The sequence below is a fragment of the Venturia canescens genome, chromosome 7 (genome assembly GCF_019457755.1).
Source record: "Venturia canescens isolate UGA chromosome 7, ASM1945775v1, whole genome shotgun sequence".
NCBI classification, from domain to species: domain Eukaryota; kingdom Metazoa; phylum Arthropoda; class Insecta; order Hymenoptera; family Ichneumonidae; genus Venturia; species Venturia canescens.
The window spans coordinates 11,350,660-11,368,690 of record NC_057427.1 but is presented as its reverse complement, the minus strand read 5'-3'; the positions used below and the strand labels follow the sequence as shown (position 1 = coordinate 11,368,690).

Genomic DNA, 18,031 nt, shown 5'->3' with positions numbered 1-18,031 from the left:
ATGGTGGCTATTTACCGTCCGTGTTCTTATTAATGCGGCAGACCGCGCGAGCATTTTACTGAATAACAATTATTCGGTGAGCTCTCCCCCGCGGGCAAATGTTTTTTTTTTTTCTGCTAATCATTTATCCTTCGTACTTTTCATTGTGCACTGTGTGTTAAGCAGGAAATGAGTGTTGAAACGAGCAAACACGAGTCGCGAGGAGGGTTATTGTTTTATTGCGGAGTATTATTCGTGCCTGATTTTATTCCGATTCTCACAACGTTACGCACGAGAACAATCAATTCTTCATGGAATTAGACTTTTTTATAATTTTCTGAAATTTCAATATCAAACAGAGAAAATCATCATTTGATAATGAACCGCGTCAACAATCGAGTCATCCAGAATAGGAAAAAATTTGATCGAGATAATAAACTTTATCGAAGGGAAAAAAGGAATTCGTCGATCCAATAAAATTGTTTGTGAAATCAACAATTCGTTTACTTACAAAATACATTTTTTTCATCCACCAAAACTTCCTTGGGTCAACGACGTTTTTCAGCGTGTCGAAAAGCCTTCGTTCGAGCCAGCAAATCCAGTGTTCGATTCATCAAATACTTTAAGGTAGTCCATCCACGAAAGGATCTTCTTAAGTAAGTCTTGAAATTTACACAGAGTTTAAATGGGCAGTCGACTGACACGCGTTTCAAATTTTACAGTCTCATTGGTTTCTTTGGTATCTTTCCGACGAACGCTTTTTACGAAGTTTATGAAAAAGTACACGATTAAAATGAAGTATACGATGAAGCCTTGTCTTCTTTCTAAATAATCTAAATAAAATCTTAATAAAAAGTCTTCTGTCTTATTATTAATACTTTTTTCTCGATCCATTTCCCTCTGCGTTTTCCCTCATTGCGCTCTCTAATGCGATTTTCGACATAAAAAACTGTAGTTTAGCCAGGGACGAATGAGACTTCGGGTCCGGTGAGTGATGGATCCCCGATTAATTAGTGGCTTGTAATTTGGCATTCGCCAAAAGATAAGTTGAAATACCGTGTTTGCAATTTCGAATGAATAACTCTGACATTAATTTAAAGTGATAATATCTTTAATTAGGAAGTAAAAATCGATCTAATTTAAACACCCATAAAATACGATTCTCTACGGGCGTGATCTACCTTAAAAATTCCTTTTCGCCGTCGATCGCGATTAATGAAATCTTGGATCAACTCACCGACAATAAGAGCGCGAATGAAAGTTCTAACGGATATAAAAAAAGGCAACGAAATCCTCCTGAAAAAAGAACGTACCGAGTTCCTCGATCAGTTCGAGTCTTCCCATCGTGTTCAATGGGGCATCATTTCATTGAGAAATTCTTGAGGACGATGCGCCGCGAGACAAGTTACTTGTAGTGTCGTATTTGTAACAAGGCCAAGAGCAATTACATGTGCATAGCGATACGAATATGTTTGTGGAACTTGGTACAGATATAGGTAGATATTTGGAATGAGAAAGATGTAGAAAAGGTGGAGGGAGCGTAGGTAGATAATATATTATGAGGAGAAGTGGTTAACCGGAGCGAGACCATCTCGCGACCCGAACGGGAAATCGTTCGCATGCCAAAAGAACTGGAGAGTTGCTCGTTGATGAACTTCCCTCTCTCTCTTCCCCCTCCTTTTTCTCGCTCTTTCTTCCTCTCCATTTTATCATCCTTCCATCTTTTTCCTTTCTCCACATTTCTCTCTTACTCTCTCACGCATTTGTCTCGAAATGTAATCGTAAGAGAAGCAGCAGCTCATGTACGAGTGCGATTTAAAGGGGCATGGTGGAATACGTTTGCACGGTAATCAACGGTGCAAACGAGGAAAACGTTCACGTAGCATTAAAACATCACCCAAAGCTTATCGTCTATCACCCGCGACTTAATTAAATCCCCCCCCCCCCCCCCCCGAGTCGCCATCGTCTGTTCTCTTCCTCGTCTGTTCCTCCGTCTTTCTTTTCTCCATACAACTTTGTACAGAGATTGCATTGTTTCGCTGTGGCTACGGAATAATCGACGCTTCTTGGCTCCTAATTGGTGTCAGCCTGTCGTTCGTAAACTCGTCAACGCCCTTGACAACGCGCATGAAGAAAGCCCCCATCATCTCGGCCGACACAATCAGACAAGAACGGGACACAGGGAATAATTAGTCTACCGTATAATCGCGACGTTTATTAATTCTCATCTTTTTATAATCCGTTACAATCGCGTCCCGCCATCCATTTATTATGAAAAACCGGTGAGCCGGTTGTTCGCTTGGGAATCGCAGAAAAATCTTATTTTCTCGCCTCCCCTCAATTATACGCTTTTTCAGATTGATCTCAACTCCTCTCGACTTTTTTATGCTTCGTCGTGATATCGCAACGAACCGGTATTTCACTCGAACGTTGACCGACCTCGCGTCCACGCGCGCACACCGCAGTAGCTTCCGAATTTATTGGGGAACGAGCAATTTATGCGAGCTTGGATATCAGAACGCTGGAGGGACTCGAGCCGGGCTGCGCTTTCCTCTTCGTTCGCTCGCGAATCACGCGACACGGTTGGAGGGGAAAGAGGCCGAAAATTGGTCAAACGGTCGATGAAGTTTGCCCAACGAGAATGATTCGTCAATCGCCGCATCGAGGTGACGAAAACGGGGTGGAAAGTACGCGAAAAACTTTCGATTATTGCTCGGTACGAATTTCGCGAGAAAGAGCAAAATTCGCAGTGTCAGATCGATAAATGGGCGAACTTTCGGTGAGAAATCTACGAAAAAGTGCGATTTGAGAATGACTAGTGATTTCGAAAATAATTAAAGTCGATTCGCGTAAATAGCACGATCGGTTGACTCTGCGGACTGAAAGGAGAAAAAAATAGAAAAGATTTCGTACGATTGTCGTGGGAGAATCGATAGCGGTCCCGCGATCTACTGAAAAAAACAGGCCTCGAATATCAATGAGACGAAGCTCCTGGCAAGAGTCATTATTCCTTCTCCCCCTTCCTCGGGCTCATGCTTCTTTCGCGATATGCTCCCGAGGACTCTACGAGCCCGTTACATCTCTGCAGTCATTCGCGAGAATCACTTTAATTGAATACAAACGCGAACCCCATCAGCGATGGAGACAAGCAATTAGGCACTTTGCCAAACGACGTACGAGAAGCTCTTTACACTTGTCTCGTGTCAATCTCGCAGGATTTTTTATTTCACTTATTTTCTGCCCCTGAAATATGTGCTGGGAGAGAAAAACGAGTTCTGGACACGTTTAGGGATAGAGCCAGTGTAACGAGCTTAGAAAAAGCTTTTTTCGAAATTTTTTCCAGGTGAAAAGAATGGTAATAAAATAATAATTTTCGGGGCATTCGTTAGGCAGATATTTAAGTGAAAAATCAATAAATTATGATCGAAATGTATTCAAAAATAAATTAAAATAAGATTATTAAATTAAATAAAAGAAATGTGAAAAAAAAACAAAAATAAAAACACTTCATCTGGATATTCGTGGATAGTGAAAGACTTTGGGGATTTTGAAAATTTTTGTTTTTTTTCTATCATTGGTTTTAAGGAAAAGGTTCAATTTTGGAGAGTAAAAAAGTCATGATTTGGAAATGAAAAATATTTGAATGAAGTTATCAAAAACTTGGTTCGTGTGTCACTTTGAAACGCTGTTTTAAGATGTCCAAAATTGAAATGAAAAGGACGAAAATTGCTCAAGTTATGACGAACGTGTGTTCAGGGAGGAGCCCGAAATTGAATGGAAAATTATTTTTTCAATTATAAACCGTTTTGCCTTATATTCTGGAGGGTTAAAAGTATATTTTGTGCCAATAATAAAAATCGATGTCAGGGTCTAATCCGAAATGTCAAGCACAGATGTCGCCACGGTCGTTTTCGTCGATAAAAAAGATTCGAGACGGTACGTTCTAGAATTTTAATAATTGGATTTTTTTTAATTATAGAAAATTTCTTGACTCTTCGTCACTATAATGATTGTCACCAGAGTGATGGTTGAAATTGAAGGTGGAAACTTTATTCCGAATATTTACCAAAAATTAACTCGTAGGATTATTTTAGTCACTAAAGATAAAGTAAAATTTCACGTGTCGTATTTTATGCTCGGGTTTCTCAATTATTATGGAATCTACAAACAATAATGCGTAGCGTTATACGAATTGATTCGTACGGTTAACGCTACGTTACAAAAACGATTCAATATTGCTTTTGCATCAACAACAATCGGACTAATATTATGATTGTTTTATTTACTGCAAACAAACAATTTTGGAAGGATCAGACCATATGATGGAAAAATTCCTAAGTTCATATACTATTTAGTTTTCAATGGGGAGCTAGTAATACATTTTTCAACTTTTCTAAACAATTTCCTTTGCCTAACTCGCGAAAAACTAAAGATGAGGAAAAAAAACAACGGGTATGGCGCATATTACCCACCGTGCATATTCCCCATTGAAATTTTGCATTGGCATCACTGGGCTTGAACACAAAGATTCATAGAGAGGCATGATACTAATAGAAAATATTTTTCTGTTTTATCATTCGTTATAAGTATTAAGGATATATTGCACAGGCGATACAATGTTGCCATGCTAAACCATGCTAAAAACATAAAAAAATTCAAAATGATCAGAATTTTATAAAATTTGGTGAACATATTCTTTAGTGTCAAATTTGACAATACAAATTTTTTAAGATTTTTCTTCTGTACAGTTATCGAGTAATTGATCACTAAAGTTCACGTGTATAAGCATAGCGTTTCCATATATATAGGTATACATTCCAGGCATAAGAAATCTGCTTTAATGCGCAATTACTCGATAACTAAGCAGAAGAAAATTTTGAAAAAAATGGTGTCTTCGCACTTGATGTTGAAGAACATTATCGCCAAATTTGATCAATTTCTAATTATTTCGACTTTTGTATCATTCACCCTTAATGAATATGTAGTATACAGATAGAGCGTCGGGTTGTATTTTTTGGAGTCAGCAGCGCTGATCACTCGCTAATTCAAATATTGAAGTGCTGCATGAGCACTTGAAGAAAAAAGATACGACGACAGAGATTCTCAACTTTGTTGACAGTCGAGTAAAGACACATTTACATCTTTACCAGAAACATTTCAACGAAAATTTGCACAACTACCACCATATATCAACTCTGCAAAACATTCTATTCGTAAATCTATAAATCGCAACGACTCTGTATCATGAAAATAAATAATATGAAAATATTATATCTAACGGTTCATTATTTGAAAAAAATACTTCCATGAAATAACCAAACGTCATCCTGACGTTCACGTGTTTTGATCATTCAATCGGCAGAATGTCTACATTTGTAACATGAAAATCATTTTTCATATTTCGCGCACTCGTATTTAAAAAAAAAAAAATCGTTGGTGTAGTTACTCACGGTTACAGGAACGGGCCTCGATCTTCTTCCTACCTTTTTCTCCCGCGATCCTTGCGATCTCCGTTTTCCTCGACGATCCTCTCTCTCCCTCTTCGTTTTCCTCCACGATCCTTTCGCTTTCCCTCTGCCTCTACGATTCTCTTATCCTGCTCCATGGTTCTGATCATAAAGAACTTTCCACATATTTTCAACACACTTTTCTTCCAATGTTTTTTCGTCCTCCCATGTTTGGAATAAATCATTTCACCTTTAACTTTTGTTATCACTTCACCGTATCGCAGAAAATCGTAATCGCGATTTATTATCACAAAGTTATATTTCCGCTGGTCTTTTTTTCGAGAACGAACTTGGCTTTTTATTCACCAAAAATTTAACTTTATACCGACGCGAGAGAAAAAATTCGTTATTTAATTGTACGACCGATTGTATACAAAAATTAACATAAACGAAAAAAAATATCCCCATTTTCAGGGAGAGCGCTTCTTTACCTACTCTTCCCTAGGTTTTTTCCCCAGAAAACCATTTTTGCGCGAATGGATAAGCCAATATGTCGAGTAACAGAAACAATTGTAGTGACAAAACCTGTACCACCGTTTCATAGAGAATCGAGTGTGCCCGCGTGCGTGCACGCGTGGTCGGTTGCTCGCGTCCTATTGTTAGCATTTGACTAGTAAAAACTATTCGTAATGCTGTACATAGCTGCGGTTATACGCGTTGCGTGCGTTGCTTAGCGTGCAGCGTTTGCAACTCCGACTTATCTGCATGGAATCTTGCCTGCGCGACTTCAAAGTGATACAGAAACTGTATCGAGCTCGGAACTGTGTCAAACTATCCGCTATGGAGTAGATTTACTGACTGTCCGTCTTCGCTTGCCGACAACCCCATGGCTTTAGGACCGTGCGTTAGGTGCTTTGCTTTGCGTTGCGTTGCTCGGGGTATGCTTGCATCTTAGCTCGCTTGCGGACACGCGCGCGTGCGAGCATACACAAGACTCTCGAAGCTATATATGTTACAGGCGTCACTAAACTCTTTCTGTTACTGGCCCTTGCCTCGATACTATTTTTCACGAATTACCAAAATTTTATAAATACTCATTCATGTGCAAATTTTGTAATAATAATAACATCGAGTGCGAGGACTTCCCTATCGGCTTATCTATATAGTTGCGTCAAAAAAAGGAATCTCAGAAATTAAAGAAAAAAAATGTATATTGACAAGGAGCGAATAATTATTTTTTATTAAATTTCAACTTTAATATTCGTTACGTTGTGTTTTCGTATCTTTTATCGATTCGCACGATCTCAAGTTCTTTTATTTTGTAATTTAGATGACCGATCAGTTGCTTCAGCGAGATTGAATTTACTGTTAAAATTATGAAATAACTGTTAAAGCTACAATAATTGATAAAATTATGACTGCTACCAATTTTTATTGGTTTCTATTTTATTTGTTTATCAATGGATTGAAAAAAATTGAATCGTAAAAAAAGATTATTTTAGTCATTCAGGATAAAGTAGGATTCCACGTGTCGTATTTCGTGCCCCGTTTTCTCAGTCCACTGGAATGTACAATGCGTAGCGATAACGGCACGCTCACGTTCCGCGCCAGTCCTCGCCCTACGCCCGCCGGGCGGTGAGTGAAGCGAAAAGTGCCGAAAAGCGAAACGTGCTCCCCCTCCCTGTGCGCGCCGAGCGGGCCGAGCGACGTGAGTACGTGAGTGAAGCGATTCATGTTGCGCCTGCGCCTCTCCTCTGTCTCGAGCTCCGCCCGGTGTCCGCCCGTCTCCCCTCTCTCCCGCTGGCTGACCAACGCCACTATCCCCACTCTGCTCTGCTCTGCTACTACGCTATAGCGAAGAGTCCAAACACGACCAAGCGTAAACGCGTGAAAACGTAAACACGTGAAGAACGAAAACAAACTGAACGAATTATCCAAAATCCATTCGTAAATATTCACCGATTAATTGCCATAATTATCAATACATAAAATTGTATGTACCGAACCGTTGAATAAATTATGATCATCCATTAAAATTATACATTATTTGTGGCGCTCTAATATTTATATATTAAGGTATTTTTATCAAATTTTAATTAATATTTTTTTATTTGCGACATGGCGATTGTTTTTCCATTGATTTCTATATATTTTTTTGTCGATTGGGAATTTGGACGGCGCAAATTACCCATAGTTCATCTTTTGTTGTTCACAGAGAGATTAATAACAACTTTTATCGTTTTGAATCTCGGCGTACACATTCGTTGAACAATAAGAGACGCGTTATCATAGTTAAACGCAAAATTCGTGCTTCGCTAGACAAAAATTCCGACAGATATACATATAATGTTATATTATATATATGGATGTACATATGTTCAAAAATGTTTTTTGGTAAACAAAAGTGAATGTTAAATAAATATATTCGATTCATCAAGTCACATGTGTATATACAAACTGTTATAGTTCATGACTGATGTACATATATGTGAATATTTATTATTCCCGTAATAAAAATCCAACGTGATTTTCTTTAATCGTACTAATTCATATTCAAGTGCTCATGCAGCACTCAATATTTGGATTAGCGAGTGATCAGCACTGCTGACTCCAAAAAATACAACCCGACGCTCTATCTGTACTAAATTCATTAATACTTATAACGAATGGTAAAACAGAAACATATTTTCTATCAGTATCATGCCTCTCTATGAATTTTCGTGTTCAAGCCCAGTGATGCCAATGCAAAACTTCAATGGGGAAGATGGGGAATATGCACGGTGGGTAATATGCGCGCCCGCCATACCCAAAACAACAAATGAGCTGAAGTTGGGAGCTCACTTCACACTTCACTTCACCCCTAGCTCCTCTCCACTACTGGACGACTACTGCTACTACTGCTGCTACGTCGACCGAAAGGGAGAAAAAAAAACGCTGGCGTTCGAAAAGCGGTGTAACCTCAAAATAGTTTCAAATGAAATATCTTACCGAAGACTGAGCAACCTTCGTGCTGTCATATCGTTCACAGCTGCAGTGTCAAATTTATAGCGTTCTTTGTGTGTTTTAAAAATTTTTCATTGTCTTTAATTAAGCGGTAGTGGAAAAGAAGTGGTTTAGAGGTTTGTTGACATCGAGAAATCATCTTTTGGCCATTGCGATAGGTGTGTACCGTATTTGGGTAATCTATTCACGGTTACTGCTAAGTTAACTCTTTTCAAGTTTGAAACATTTTTACGGAAAAGTTCTTCATCGTTCGCTTCTTATTAGATCATTAATTGATCATCATAACCTCGTTATGAGTGAAAACCCTCCACTGGGCGATGCTCCGGAAAGCAACGGTGTTGTCGAACAATCGACATTCAATGGGGAATCCGGGGATCATCTTCCGCGTATGTATAAACGAAAATAAGAAAAAAATAGTCTGCTGTCAGAAAGTGTACCGTAAATTTGGAAAGATTTCTCTGGGTTATTATCTTTGTGTTATATATTTGTGGAACTCAAAATTTTCGATACTTTGTACTGGTTTCCACATCGTTGCAATTTTTTTTATCCATAAACTTAATTGCTCTAACAGACAAAATGTTGGTTAACTTGAAAGACAAAGCTCCGGACATGCTTTCTGACAACGGTGTAAAAAAAGATCCTGCCCCCACTGGAACCGTTGCTACCCCAAACAGCAATCAAAGCAGAGCAAAGAAACGGAAAAAAGCTCCACGAGATGCAACTGCACCGAAACAGCCTCTCACAGGATATTTTAGGTTCGTTATCAGTAGAATCTTCAATATATGCAAAGCCCTGTAGCTACAAGGAATTCAATGTGCTATGACATTTTTGCAACTTGATGTTTTATAGCTCTTCTGAACATACTCCATTTTTTTTTCAAAATTCTTTTTACAGTAGTTATTGCAAACTTCATAATCATTGAATGCTAAAGCACAAAGGAATATAAATTGAAATTAACGGCTTAATTAAGAGTTTAATATTGAAAAGAGAACATTTTTTGTATTCTTCTGACTGAGCTGATGTGTTTGAGAAACAATTCTGTTCAGCATTGTGATTTATTTTATATTTTTTTATGCTGTGTTATCATAGAAAATTTTTATGAAATTCATTAAAACATCAATAGAAAAAAAAACGAATTGAATTGTGCTATTCGTTGAAAGTATTTAAATCCCACAATTTTATGAGAAAACATTAAATCTTCAGATTTTTGAATGATCGACGAGAAAAGGTTCGAACAGAGAATCCAACAATTCCATTCGCTGAAATAACAAAGATTTTGGCTTCGGAATGGAGCACGCTACCTGCTGATCAGAAACAGGTTTGTTACATAATTCTATTGCTCTATTGTCGTTTGTTTGTTGAATTTAAAACTAATGATTTTAAGTTGACTATCGTTGTAATATAAATTTTCAGCAATATTTGGACGCAGCTGAACAGGACAGAGAACGCTACAACCGTGAATTCAGTGATTATAAACAAACGGAAGCTTACAGATTGTTCAGCGAGCGACAATTAATAGAAAAACAGAATGAAATCAGCAAAAAGGAGAGAAATGGGACAGAAATCACTCCCCCAGAGCCAATCGTAATTATTTAAATTTCTTACTCGTATTGGAAAACAATATTCACGAACCAATTGCAATTTTCTTTCTTTCAATGCTACAAACCGAAAAAAAATTACATGATCGAATTAAGAAAATATATGAGATTCTTTACTCTTACAGGAAACTCATCAGGAAAAAGTTAACGATTTTTCGGGTTTCGATATACCGATATTTACCGAAGAATTTTTAGATCACAACAAAGGCAAGTATTATCTTCTCCGTATATTATAATAAACAAAAATGTACACCATTTTCAATTGATCGAGGAATGTAGACGGAGCCACTTAGAAAAAAAACAGAAGATCTATTCGAATTAAATTTAGTTAGAATTTTTTAGGCAGATTCATTGTCAAACATAATTAATTTTCGTTTTATCATCATTACATGATATAGCTTGCGAAACTGAGCTGCGACAGTTGAGGAAAGCGACTTCAGATTACGAAGCTCAAAATGCAGTGCTCCAACGACACGTTGACAGTCTTCACGCTGCAGTTAATCGGCTTGAGTCTGAAACGAATCAGCAACGAACGACGAATCAATCGTTGCAGCGTCATTTGGACATGTTGCGCTCGCAACTTGCTTCTTGTTTCTCCACAGTTTCTCTTCCAGGTAAAGTTATAAATAAAAAAATCTGGCGCTAACGAAACTCAACTGTTTTGAAGCAATATTTTTACTGATTTTTTTGATATTTTTCTATTGACTTTGACAGTTGCAAAATACTGAATTCGTGAAAAACTTTTTTTTTATAAATAATACAAATTTTCAGGCACTCATGAAGGAGCAACATTGCAAAACATCGACACTTACGTCGAAAGACTAGAGACACTGTTAAGCGGAAACGCGGAAGCAACTTTGAGAAGCGCTGCAAGAAGTGCAGTTTCGCAACTCGAATTAATAGGATGACGATCGCCCTCGACAACGCCACCAGCAACAGCGCCAACCACAATTGCTACCAGCTCATCGACCGCTAAACATCATCGTTCGCGACATTCGCATCGAAAGTAAAGCAGCAAAAACAAAACAGAAACAACGTTAAGCTTTCGTTCGTTTTTTCATTAACAGTTCCGATACCAATCGATTTTTAAGTCTAACACAATATTCCGGGAACATGCTGAATATTCGATGTGGCAATTGCTGCATATATTCATTATACAAATATTCAAATTTACAGAATGTCCCAGGTCGAAAGGTCATTACAGTAATCTTTATAATTGAATTCCGAGTTTCTTTTTTTTGCTTTGTCTTTTAAAATTGACCTCTGAAAACACTTTTCAATCGCCGGGGCTTTTTACAACTATGATCATATTTTAAGTTAGTGTTTCCGTTGTCTCGAAGACGTTCAAAAGTACAAAAGGATTGCCAAGTTACAAAAGGATTGTATCAGTTTCTAAGAGTTTACGGATGCTACAGTTTTTAGACAACGAACTCATGCATATTATCGTGGTAGAAAAAGACCCCAATGATTTGAAGTAAAAATTTCAAAAATATTAAAGTCGATGAATCTGCACATTTTTATCAAGTACGCCACGTCACAGTGAATAAGGGGGTAGAGAAAGAAATTTTTATAACTAATTTTGTAGGGTATGAAAAGTTACATCAAAAAGAAACAATACTAAAAAAAATCCGTCATTTTAATTTCCAAGTATTCTTAATATCCAGTATGTAATTCTATAGTTCAAAGATTCGTGGCAAGTCATATTAGAGTTGTTTATGATAGTGACCGTTAAACCTGGGAAATGCTGTACGAATAAATATATAAATATTATACATATGAATGTATATAACGTAGCGTCAGTTTTGTATTCGATCAACGTATGTAGCAATACGTTAAAAATCTTAAGTTTTAGTTTAACTTTGCGAGACTGTCATAACTTAATAATTATTATTATATTGAATAAATATAAATAAGAATAAGATACGTACGATCAATGATTTTATTTTTTTTATTTTGTCGACATCCCAATTAGCGTGAATCGTTTAAGAATTTCCGAGAATATTTTTCAGTTGGCTAAGTGAATATCTACGAGGAAAACGAGATTTTATGAATTATACTACGAAATCATTGGATCAAAATTGACAATCGATAAAGAGAATGAATTTACCTGAGAGAAGCTGCGTTTGGTCGCCTCGATTTCTCTAGATCGGCAACGACTTTTTCAATTTCTGGTAACGTACTACTCACAATCCCTTCGTTGATTTTAATCATCGAACGTAAGAAATCGAATGTACATTGAGTGTTGAACGTCAAAAATTTCAATAACACTGTAGTAACTCCGCTTCTGAATTTTTCTCTGAAAAAATGAATCAAAACTTCATTAAGGCCGAATGATTAAATATGCGACGGATCTACTATTTCTCATTTACCTCAGCACCGAGTCCTCGCGATAATACGGATTCGTTGTAATTTCAGAAACTAAATCTAAAGTTTGCTGTCTGTGTGGATGAAGATTGTGAACTTTGAAGAAACACGAGATGACGTTTGGCACGCAAATTGCAACGATGAATTCGATTATGTGATTTCCATACAATTTTCCTGATTTCAACAAATTTCTGAGCAGTATCATCACCTGATGGGAAATTAATAAAACAAAATTCATAGTCATTTCCGGATAACTAAATAATGGTTTTTTTGTTCAATTTTATGCTCACCAAGTAACAATGTTTGTGAGTCGTATTGTCAGTAGAAACGATGATAAAACTGGCTGCCAATTTCTCAAACAACAAACAGGAAAAATCGATTTTTGCGTCAGCAAAACATTGTAACAAAGATTCAGCTACCTTGATATTTCCTGTATTTACTGTCACCAGAAGAGGCAAATAAGCCTCGAAAAGATCACGTATTAAAGCTTGAAGTGACAAGTCACTCCGTGCACTCAACGACTCAATTCCTAACATTACCATCGAAAATATTCGTTTTCCAAGATTTTTTAGATATGCTTGCGAAACTGGCTCCGTCGTAAGAACAAATTTATTCACGAGCACTCTGAGCATGTTGTTCGATTGATTCTGCAATTTTTTTAAGATCCAATTATGAGTCGTTAGTTATCAGGAACGATACAAATCCCTCTTCCCAATTATTTATAACGATTGCGACAGCATTTTGCACACACCTTGACATACAATACCGTGGAGCAGGACAAAATCAAAGTTCCGATACACCTGTAAATCCAAAAAGCAAGATCACTTTCCCTGCTCTCCTCGTTAATCGGTGCTATCGCCCATTTATCGATTTTATTGAAATACAGTCGCACTCTTGCGTCCAGAATGTTTCGTTCTTGTTCAGTCTGAAATGAAAAATAACAAAACCGACCTCAAGCTTCCTTCTTTCTAATAATCATTTTCATTAACGTGTTCTTGCCCTACCTTCAAAGATTTTCTGTGTTTTGCAATAGCATCGAAGAAATAAAAAATCGATTCATTGCTCGTTTCAAATTCAAGAATTTCAATCTCACCAGAGAATAATTGCAACACTTCTGAGAATTGAGAGACCTGATTTTTCAAAAATCTCATGTCTTCGTCTTGTCTTGTATCTTGGCCAAGAATACAACATTTTACCCATGCCTGGAATGGTGATGAAAGAATGAAAAATGACGTGGAACTGTTAAAAAAAATACTCACCGGTACACCGAATACTTACTTGAATAACCAGTAGATCGAAATGCTTCACTTCCTTTATCAAATCTCCAACGACGTGATGTTTTCTCAAGATCAAAACCAAGTAGACTTTTGTTATTCTGTGACAATCAAATTATATGATCCTTGAATGTTCAATAAAAAAAGTTTCAGTAACGTTTACTGAAAGTAAGTAGATTTTTGAGAAAAATAATTTTGGGAATTGAAGAGTTTTCGAATAACTGTTTCAGCATTATTGAGAAAATGGCATGTTCGAATAATATTAAACGTGATTAAATACCTGACGTCTGCAACGATGACCGACGAGGTGAAATGTTGAAAAAGGGAAACAGGAGAATGTTTGTGACGTTTCGCTTGTGCAGGGTTTCTCAGAGCTTCTACAGTAAAAGCTTCAGCCAGCTTAGCAAGGTCAACGTAATTGTTACCACTTATTGGAGGCTCGAAAACCAGCTGTCGAACTCGACCGGCAACGAGAGACCAAAGAGCATCAAGGATTTTGTAAGCCCCTGAAAACAACAATAAAGTTTAGATTCATGACGCTGCTCGAAGACAATGAACATGATTTTGCAATTTTAATAAAAAAAAACTTGCCAGAATCAACGCGAGAGCTGTCCAGCTTCGAACATTTTTCTAATATCTCCAACAATATTCTGATCAAAGGTCCTCTACGATTTTTCGGACACTCTAATAAATATCGATCGATCCATCCAACCACGAATAAATATTCGCCGTTATCGAATTTCCCACTGGTTTTTACTATTTGACCAAAAGTCTCAACGAAGCTGTCCATCATTGATCTCGAATTATCATCATTCCGACAACTGATCGCGTTTACCTTTATTGAAATATTAAATATACGTAATCACTATTTAATATTGAGTTTTACCAATAATAATTAATTAATTGGAACGAAAAGACAGGGTGTATTAAATTTTCAACGATTTTAGAGTTCTTATCATTTTTCGTAACTATAAATGATTATTTTGTAAATTTACCACGTTGACAAAATGAGTCACAATACTTTCTAGACTCATGGAATTTTCGTTGTAAAGCAAAAGCACAGCCAGTTTTCCTTTCCAACTGAGATTGTATCGTTTTCCTCGTTCATTAGTCAATTCTTCAACAGGTGGGAGTAGGTCGAGCATCACCGAGCACTTGAAAAAAAGAGAACGAGTCACGTTGTTTTTGTCAATTTGTTATCGAGGAAAATGAAAAAATTAGGGGTATTTAAAAACTGGCTATAATAAAACGGTAGTTTGAACTAATAACTGTTCGGCTTTGCTCACTTACGACGTTGGTAGTGTCGGCAGTCAGAGCGAGGGTCAGAAAAAGTGTGATGAAATTATATAAGCCAGCTTCTCCGAATTCCTGGACTTTGATTTTCGAGAATTTCGAATAAATTCGTCCTTTTACCTGATTCCAAAGTCTCGTGTCATTCTTGTCATAAATTTTTCGTAAAAATGTTCCTGTACGATGCAACGAACGTAATAAGATATTGAACAGAGGTTTTATACACAGGAGTTGCGGTTTGCTTACCAAGAAAACGTAAAAACATTCCGTAACTCGATTCTTTGCCCTGGTCGATATTTCCGTCGATTCTATCGCGTATTTGCTTCAGCATGCTCGAGGGACTTATTCTGTGATCAAATAAGAAACAATGAGAATTGAAAAATATCGAATGTTCCTGAAGCGAATGATTCAAAAAAATCGTTCTTACTTTTCCACAGAAGCGGACCAAGGTCCCGAAGTTTGAAGCAAGAATGGTTGTTCCAATCTTCTATGAAAACAATCCCAAAGAAAAGATATTATCTGGACTCTGAAGGGCCACCATTCGTCGACGAGTACTCGGAGCAGTGGGATCATAACTCTCAATTCATCATCGAGTTCGTCCCGATCCCCATCTTTCCCACCTTTACTCACAAATCCCTTTAGAATTTTATCCATTTGTTCATAATTCGGGGAGACCTTGAAACAATAGTTAATCATTTTTTTCATTTAATCAAATTGTTTATAGATTTTCATTTTGAATCAACTCAGATATGATTTTACAATAAAATGATTTTTATTAGAATGGTTTTTGAGTTTCTTTTTATTTCCATGCAGAGAAAGTGAATCTTTAAAATACTGTGTAAAAATCGTTTTACCCTGGTCGATGAGGAGCCAATGTAAATTCCAATTGAATTGTAGCCGTGTAAAAGTGCCAAATGATAAATGAGCCAAGCAGCGAACAACTCTGGATTTTTCGATCTAGGCAACTCTTGTTCGTCCTCAAGATGCCAAAATATTTTTTGTGCAGCTTCTCCATTTGTTGGTCGCAAAAGTTTGTCGACTGTGAAATTTACGTATTCCCAGAAAGTCTAAAAATTAATAAAAAAAAAGAACAGAGCAAAGATAAAAAATGGTTCATTTTGATCTGATGAAAGGTAAAAAAGTAAAAATATAGAAAATTTTCACACTTTGCATTTTGTTTTGGATCCAACATCTTCAAGAAAAATTTGAATCATTAGCCAAAATTCTCGGATGCAGGTGCAACTGTATGGAGTCCTAAGTCTCAGGTCCGTTAAGCTGATCTAGGCAATTTTTCATTTTTAATTAAATGAATACATCATTTTCATCCAAACTCCTAGAGAAGAAATACTCACTCGTTCAAACATTTTCAGAGAAACATAAATAAGATCATCAATAACCAATTGCAAAGTACTATCAAGATCCTCAGTACTTAAATTCGACGATTCGGAATAAACCGTTCTCGAGTGGATAATCGTTATGAAAAGCCAGCGTAATTCTAAATGCATGTGGTATAAGTGGAATTCTGGTTGAGTGCTCTAAAAAAAAAATGTCAGTCTAAATTGTACATTAGATTGAGATTTGATACTCAAATATCCTTCCGTTGCTGACTTCTCAGCATTCTTTGGAGCCTTAATTCTCAATCAATATTATGGAAAATTTACATTGTTATTTAATCAGAATGGAGAAATTTGACTTCATATAGTAATTTAAATGGATAAATAAATCGTAAAAATCCTGTGACTTACCTTATTTCCAAGATTCGAAGGCGCATAGTGGAAAATTGAGTCTGAAATGTCACGCAGTCGTCCAAAGAATCTTCGCAAAGTACTCAGTGTATCGTCCAACTCGTTTTCCATTTGAAGAAACGAATGTTTTGCTTCCTGACATTGTTGCTCCAAACTAAAAATATTTTTTTATTTTATGAATATAGAAATAATATGCAAGCATTTAACATCCTTGGATATTAAAAAAAAGACCTGAAGAGATAAGCTCTTATATAGGAGACGAAATCGGATATAGATTTGCGAATTTCATAGAAATCTGTTTCTTTGTTTTTAGCTGCAAAATTTATCCGATCAGGAGATTCATGACGATTGAGGATTTTCAGCTGCATTCTGTGAAAAAACAGAAAAGCATGAATATTACTATACCAAAAATAAAAAAACAAATAGATATTATTTTTGGTCAATCATCTGTTTTACTTTTTTAACAATTATTATAATTCTACTTTCAGAAGTGATAAAAAAATCATTCAAATTTTTAGAGTTTAAATATAGAATAGAGAAACTAAACTTACTCCATGCATCTGGAAAAATGTGGAAGGTTCAGAATGGCAGTGGAAGCAGGCAAAACATGGTCGAATAGGCGTAGATCAGTCTCAAATGAATTACGTTCCATTGAGTGCAACGACACATTTTCGAGCTCACCTCTGAGCACAAAATTATTTTCGTTTAATTCCCAATCATTTAAATTAACTTTGCCATTACAGTGGAACGTTTCTTGGAAATCCATCTGTCAAAGTGATCAAAAATGGGAAAATTATAGAAAAATAGATTTGCGGTTGAATAGGAAAACTCAATGAGATCAAAAAGTTCTAATAATTAAAATTTAACAAAACACCGTAATTTCACAATTTTTCTCACGTTTCTTACCTCGACTGGTAAATATCACGATATCACGTAGAAAACTGCTGATTATTGCGTGCCCATTGAAATAATCGTAGCTTACTTTGCAGCAAAAAAAAATTATAGGTGGACATAGATTTATTGTACTGATAGAAAAATAGAACAGGTTTTATTTACTAAAGCCGATCCATATTTAGTAAGAGATTAAAAAATCAAACCAACTATTATTTGAATCATCATTGTCATGCGGATAAAAAACCATCCGCTCCAAAACACCGTAAAATCGATAACCTCAAAACTGGTGTTACGTAGATGCTCGAAAACTCCCGCCAAATAGAAGATGGCGCTAGTAATTTTGCGGTTGGAGCGCGCGTGCGTACGTCATAGCAGAACAGCTGATCGGGACGACGTGCGCCGTGCGCCGTGTACGGTAATCCAACTCCTTTTTATTC

The 18,031-nt window shown here is 36.6% G+C and overlaps 3 protein-coding genes across 4 annotated transcripts in view; 1 reads left to right on the top strand and 2 right to left on the bottom strand.

The window, feature by feature from the left end:
• Positions 1–5,649, bottom strand: part of mwh (multiple wing hairs) — a 105,936-nt gene extending 100,287 nt beyond the window's left edge. Inside the window, exon 1 of the mRNA XM_043423096.1 lies at positions 5,463–5,649. Coding sequence (XP_043279031.1) covers positions 5,463–5,596 — 134 coding nt within the window. The 5' untranslated portion in view covers positions 5,597–5,649. The remainder of the gene's footprint in view (positions 1–5,462) is intronic.
• Positions 5,650–8,281: 2,632 nt separating this feature from the next.
• On the top strand, positions 8,282–11,946 carry Hmg-2 (High mobility group protein 2). Of its 2 annotated transcripts, none has more exons than XM_043423762.1 (8): positions 8,282–8,587; positions 8,694–8,815; positions 9,025–9,184; positions 9,633–9,747; positions 9,843–10,013; positions 10,153–10,234; positions 10,426–10,641; positions 10,799–11,946. In XM_043423762.1, exons 2-8 carry the CDS (start codon positions 8,722–8,724, stop codon positions 10,933–10,935), a joined length of 975 nt encoding a protein of 324 aa, XP_043279697.1. In that variant the 5' UTR covers positions 8,282–8,587; positions 8,694–8,721; the 3' UTR covers positions 10,936–11,946. The 2 variants fall into 2 exon arrangements, with proteins under 2 accessions (XP_043279697.1, XP_043279696.1); XM_043423761.1 differs by having other exon boundaries at positions 8,283–8,587; positions 9,001–9,184.
• On the bottom strand, positions 10,240–17,901 carry LOC122413433 (protein MMS22-like). The gene is made up of 21 exons (XM_043423760.1): positions 17,607–17,901; positions 17,252–17,466; positions 16,932–17,069; positions 16,701–16,854; positions 16,308–16,490; positions 16,122–16,235; positions 15,810–16,022; positions 15,383–15,630; positions 15,202–15,302; positions 14,956–15,131; positions 14,661–14,819; positions 14,257–14,500; positions 13,946–14,171; positions 13,670–13,766; positions 13,396–13,593; positions 13,143–13,316; positions 12,682–13,038; positions 12,397–12,599; positions 12,135–12,323; positions 11,956–12,052; positions 10,240–10,539 (listed from the first exon to the last, which is right to left on the bottom strand). Exons 2-20 carry the CDS (start codon positions 17,464–17,466, stop codon positions 12,010–12,012), a joined length of 3,432 nt encoding a protein of 1,143 aa, XP_043279695.1. The 5' UTR covers positions 17,607–17,901; the 3' UTR covers positions 10,240–10,539; positions 11,956–12,009.
• Between the last annotated feature and the right edge of the window lie 130 nt (positions 17,902–18,031).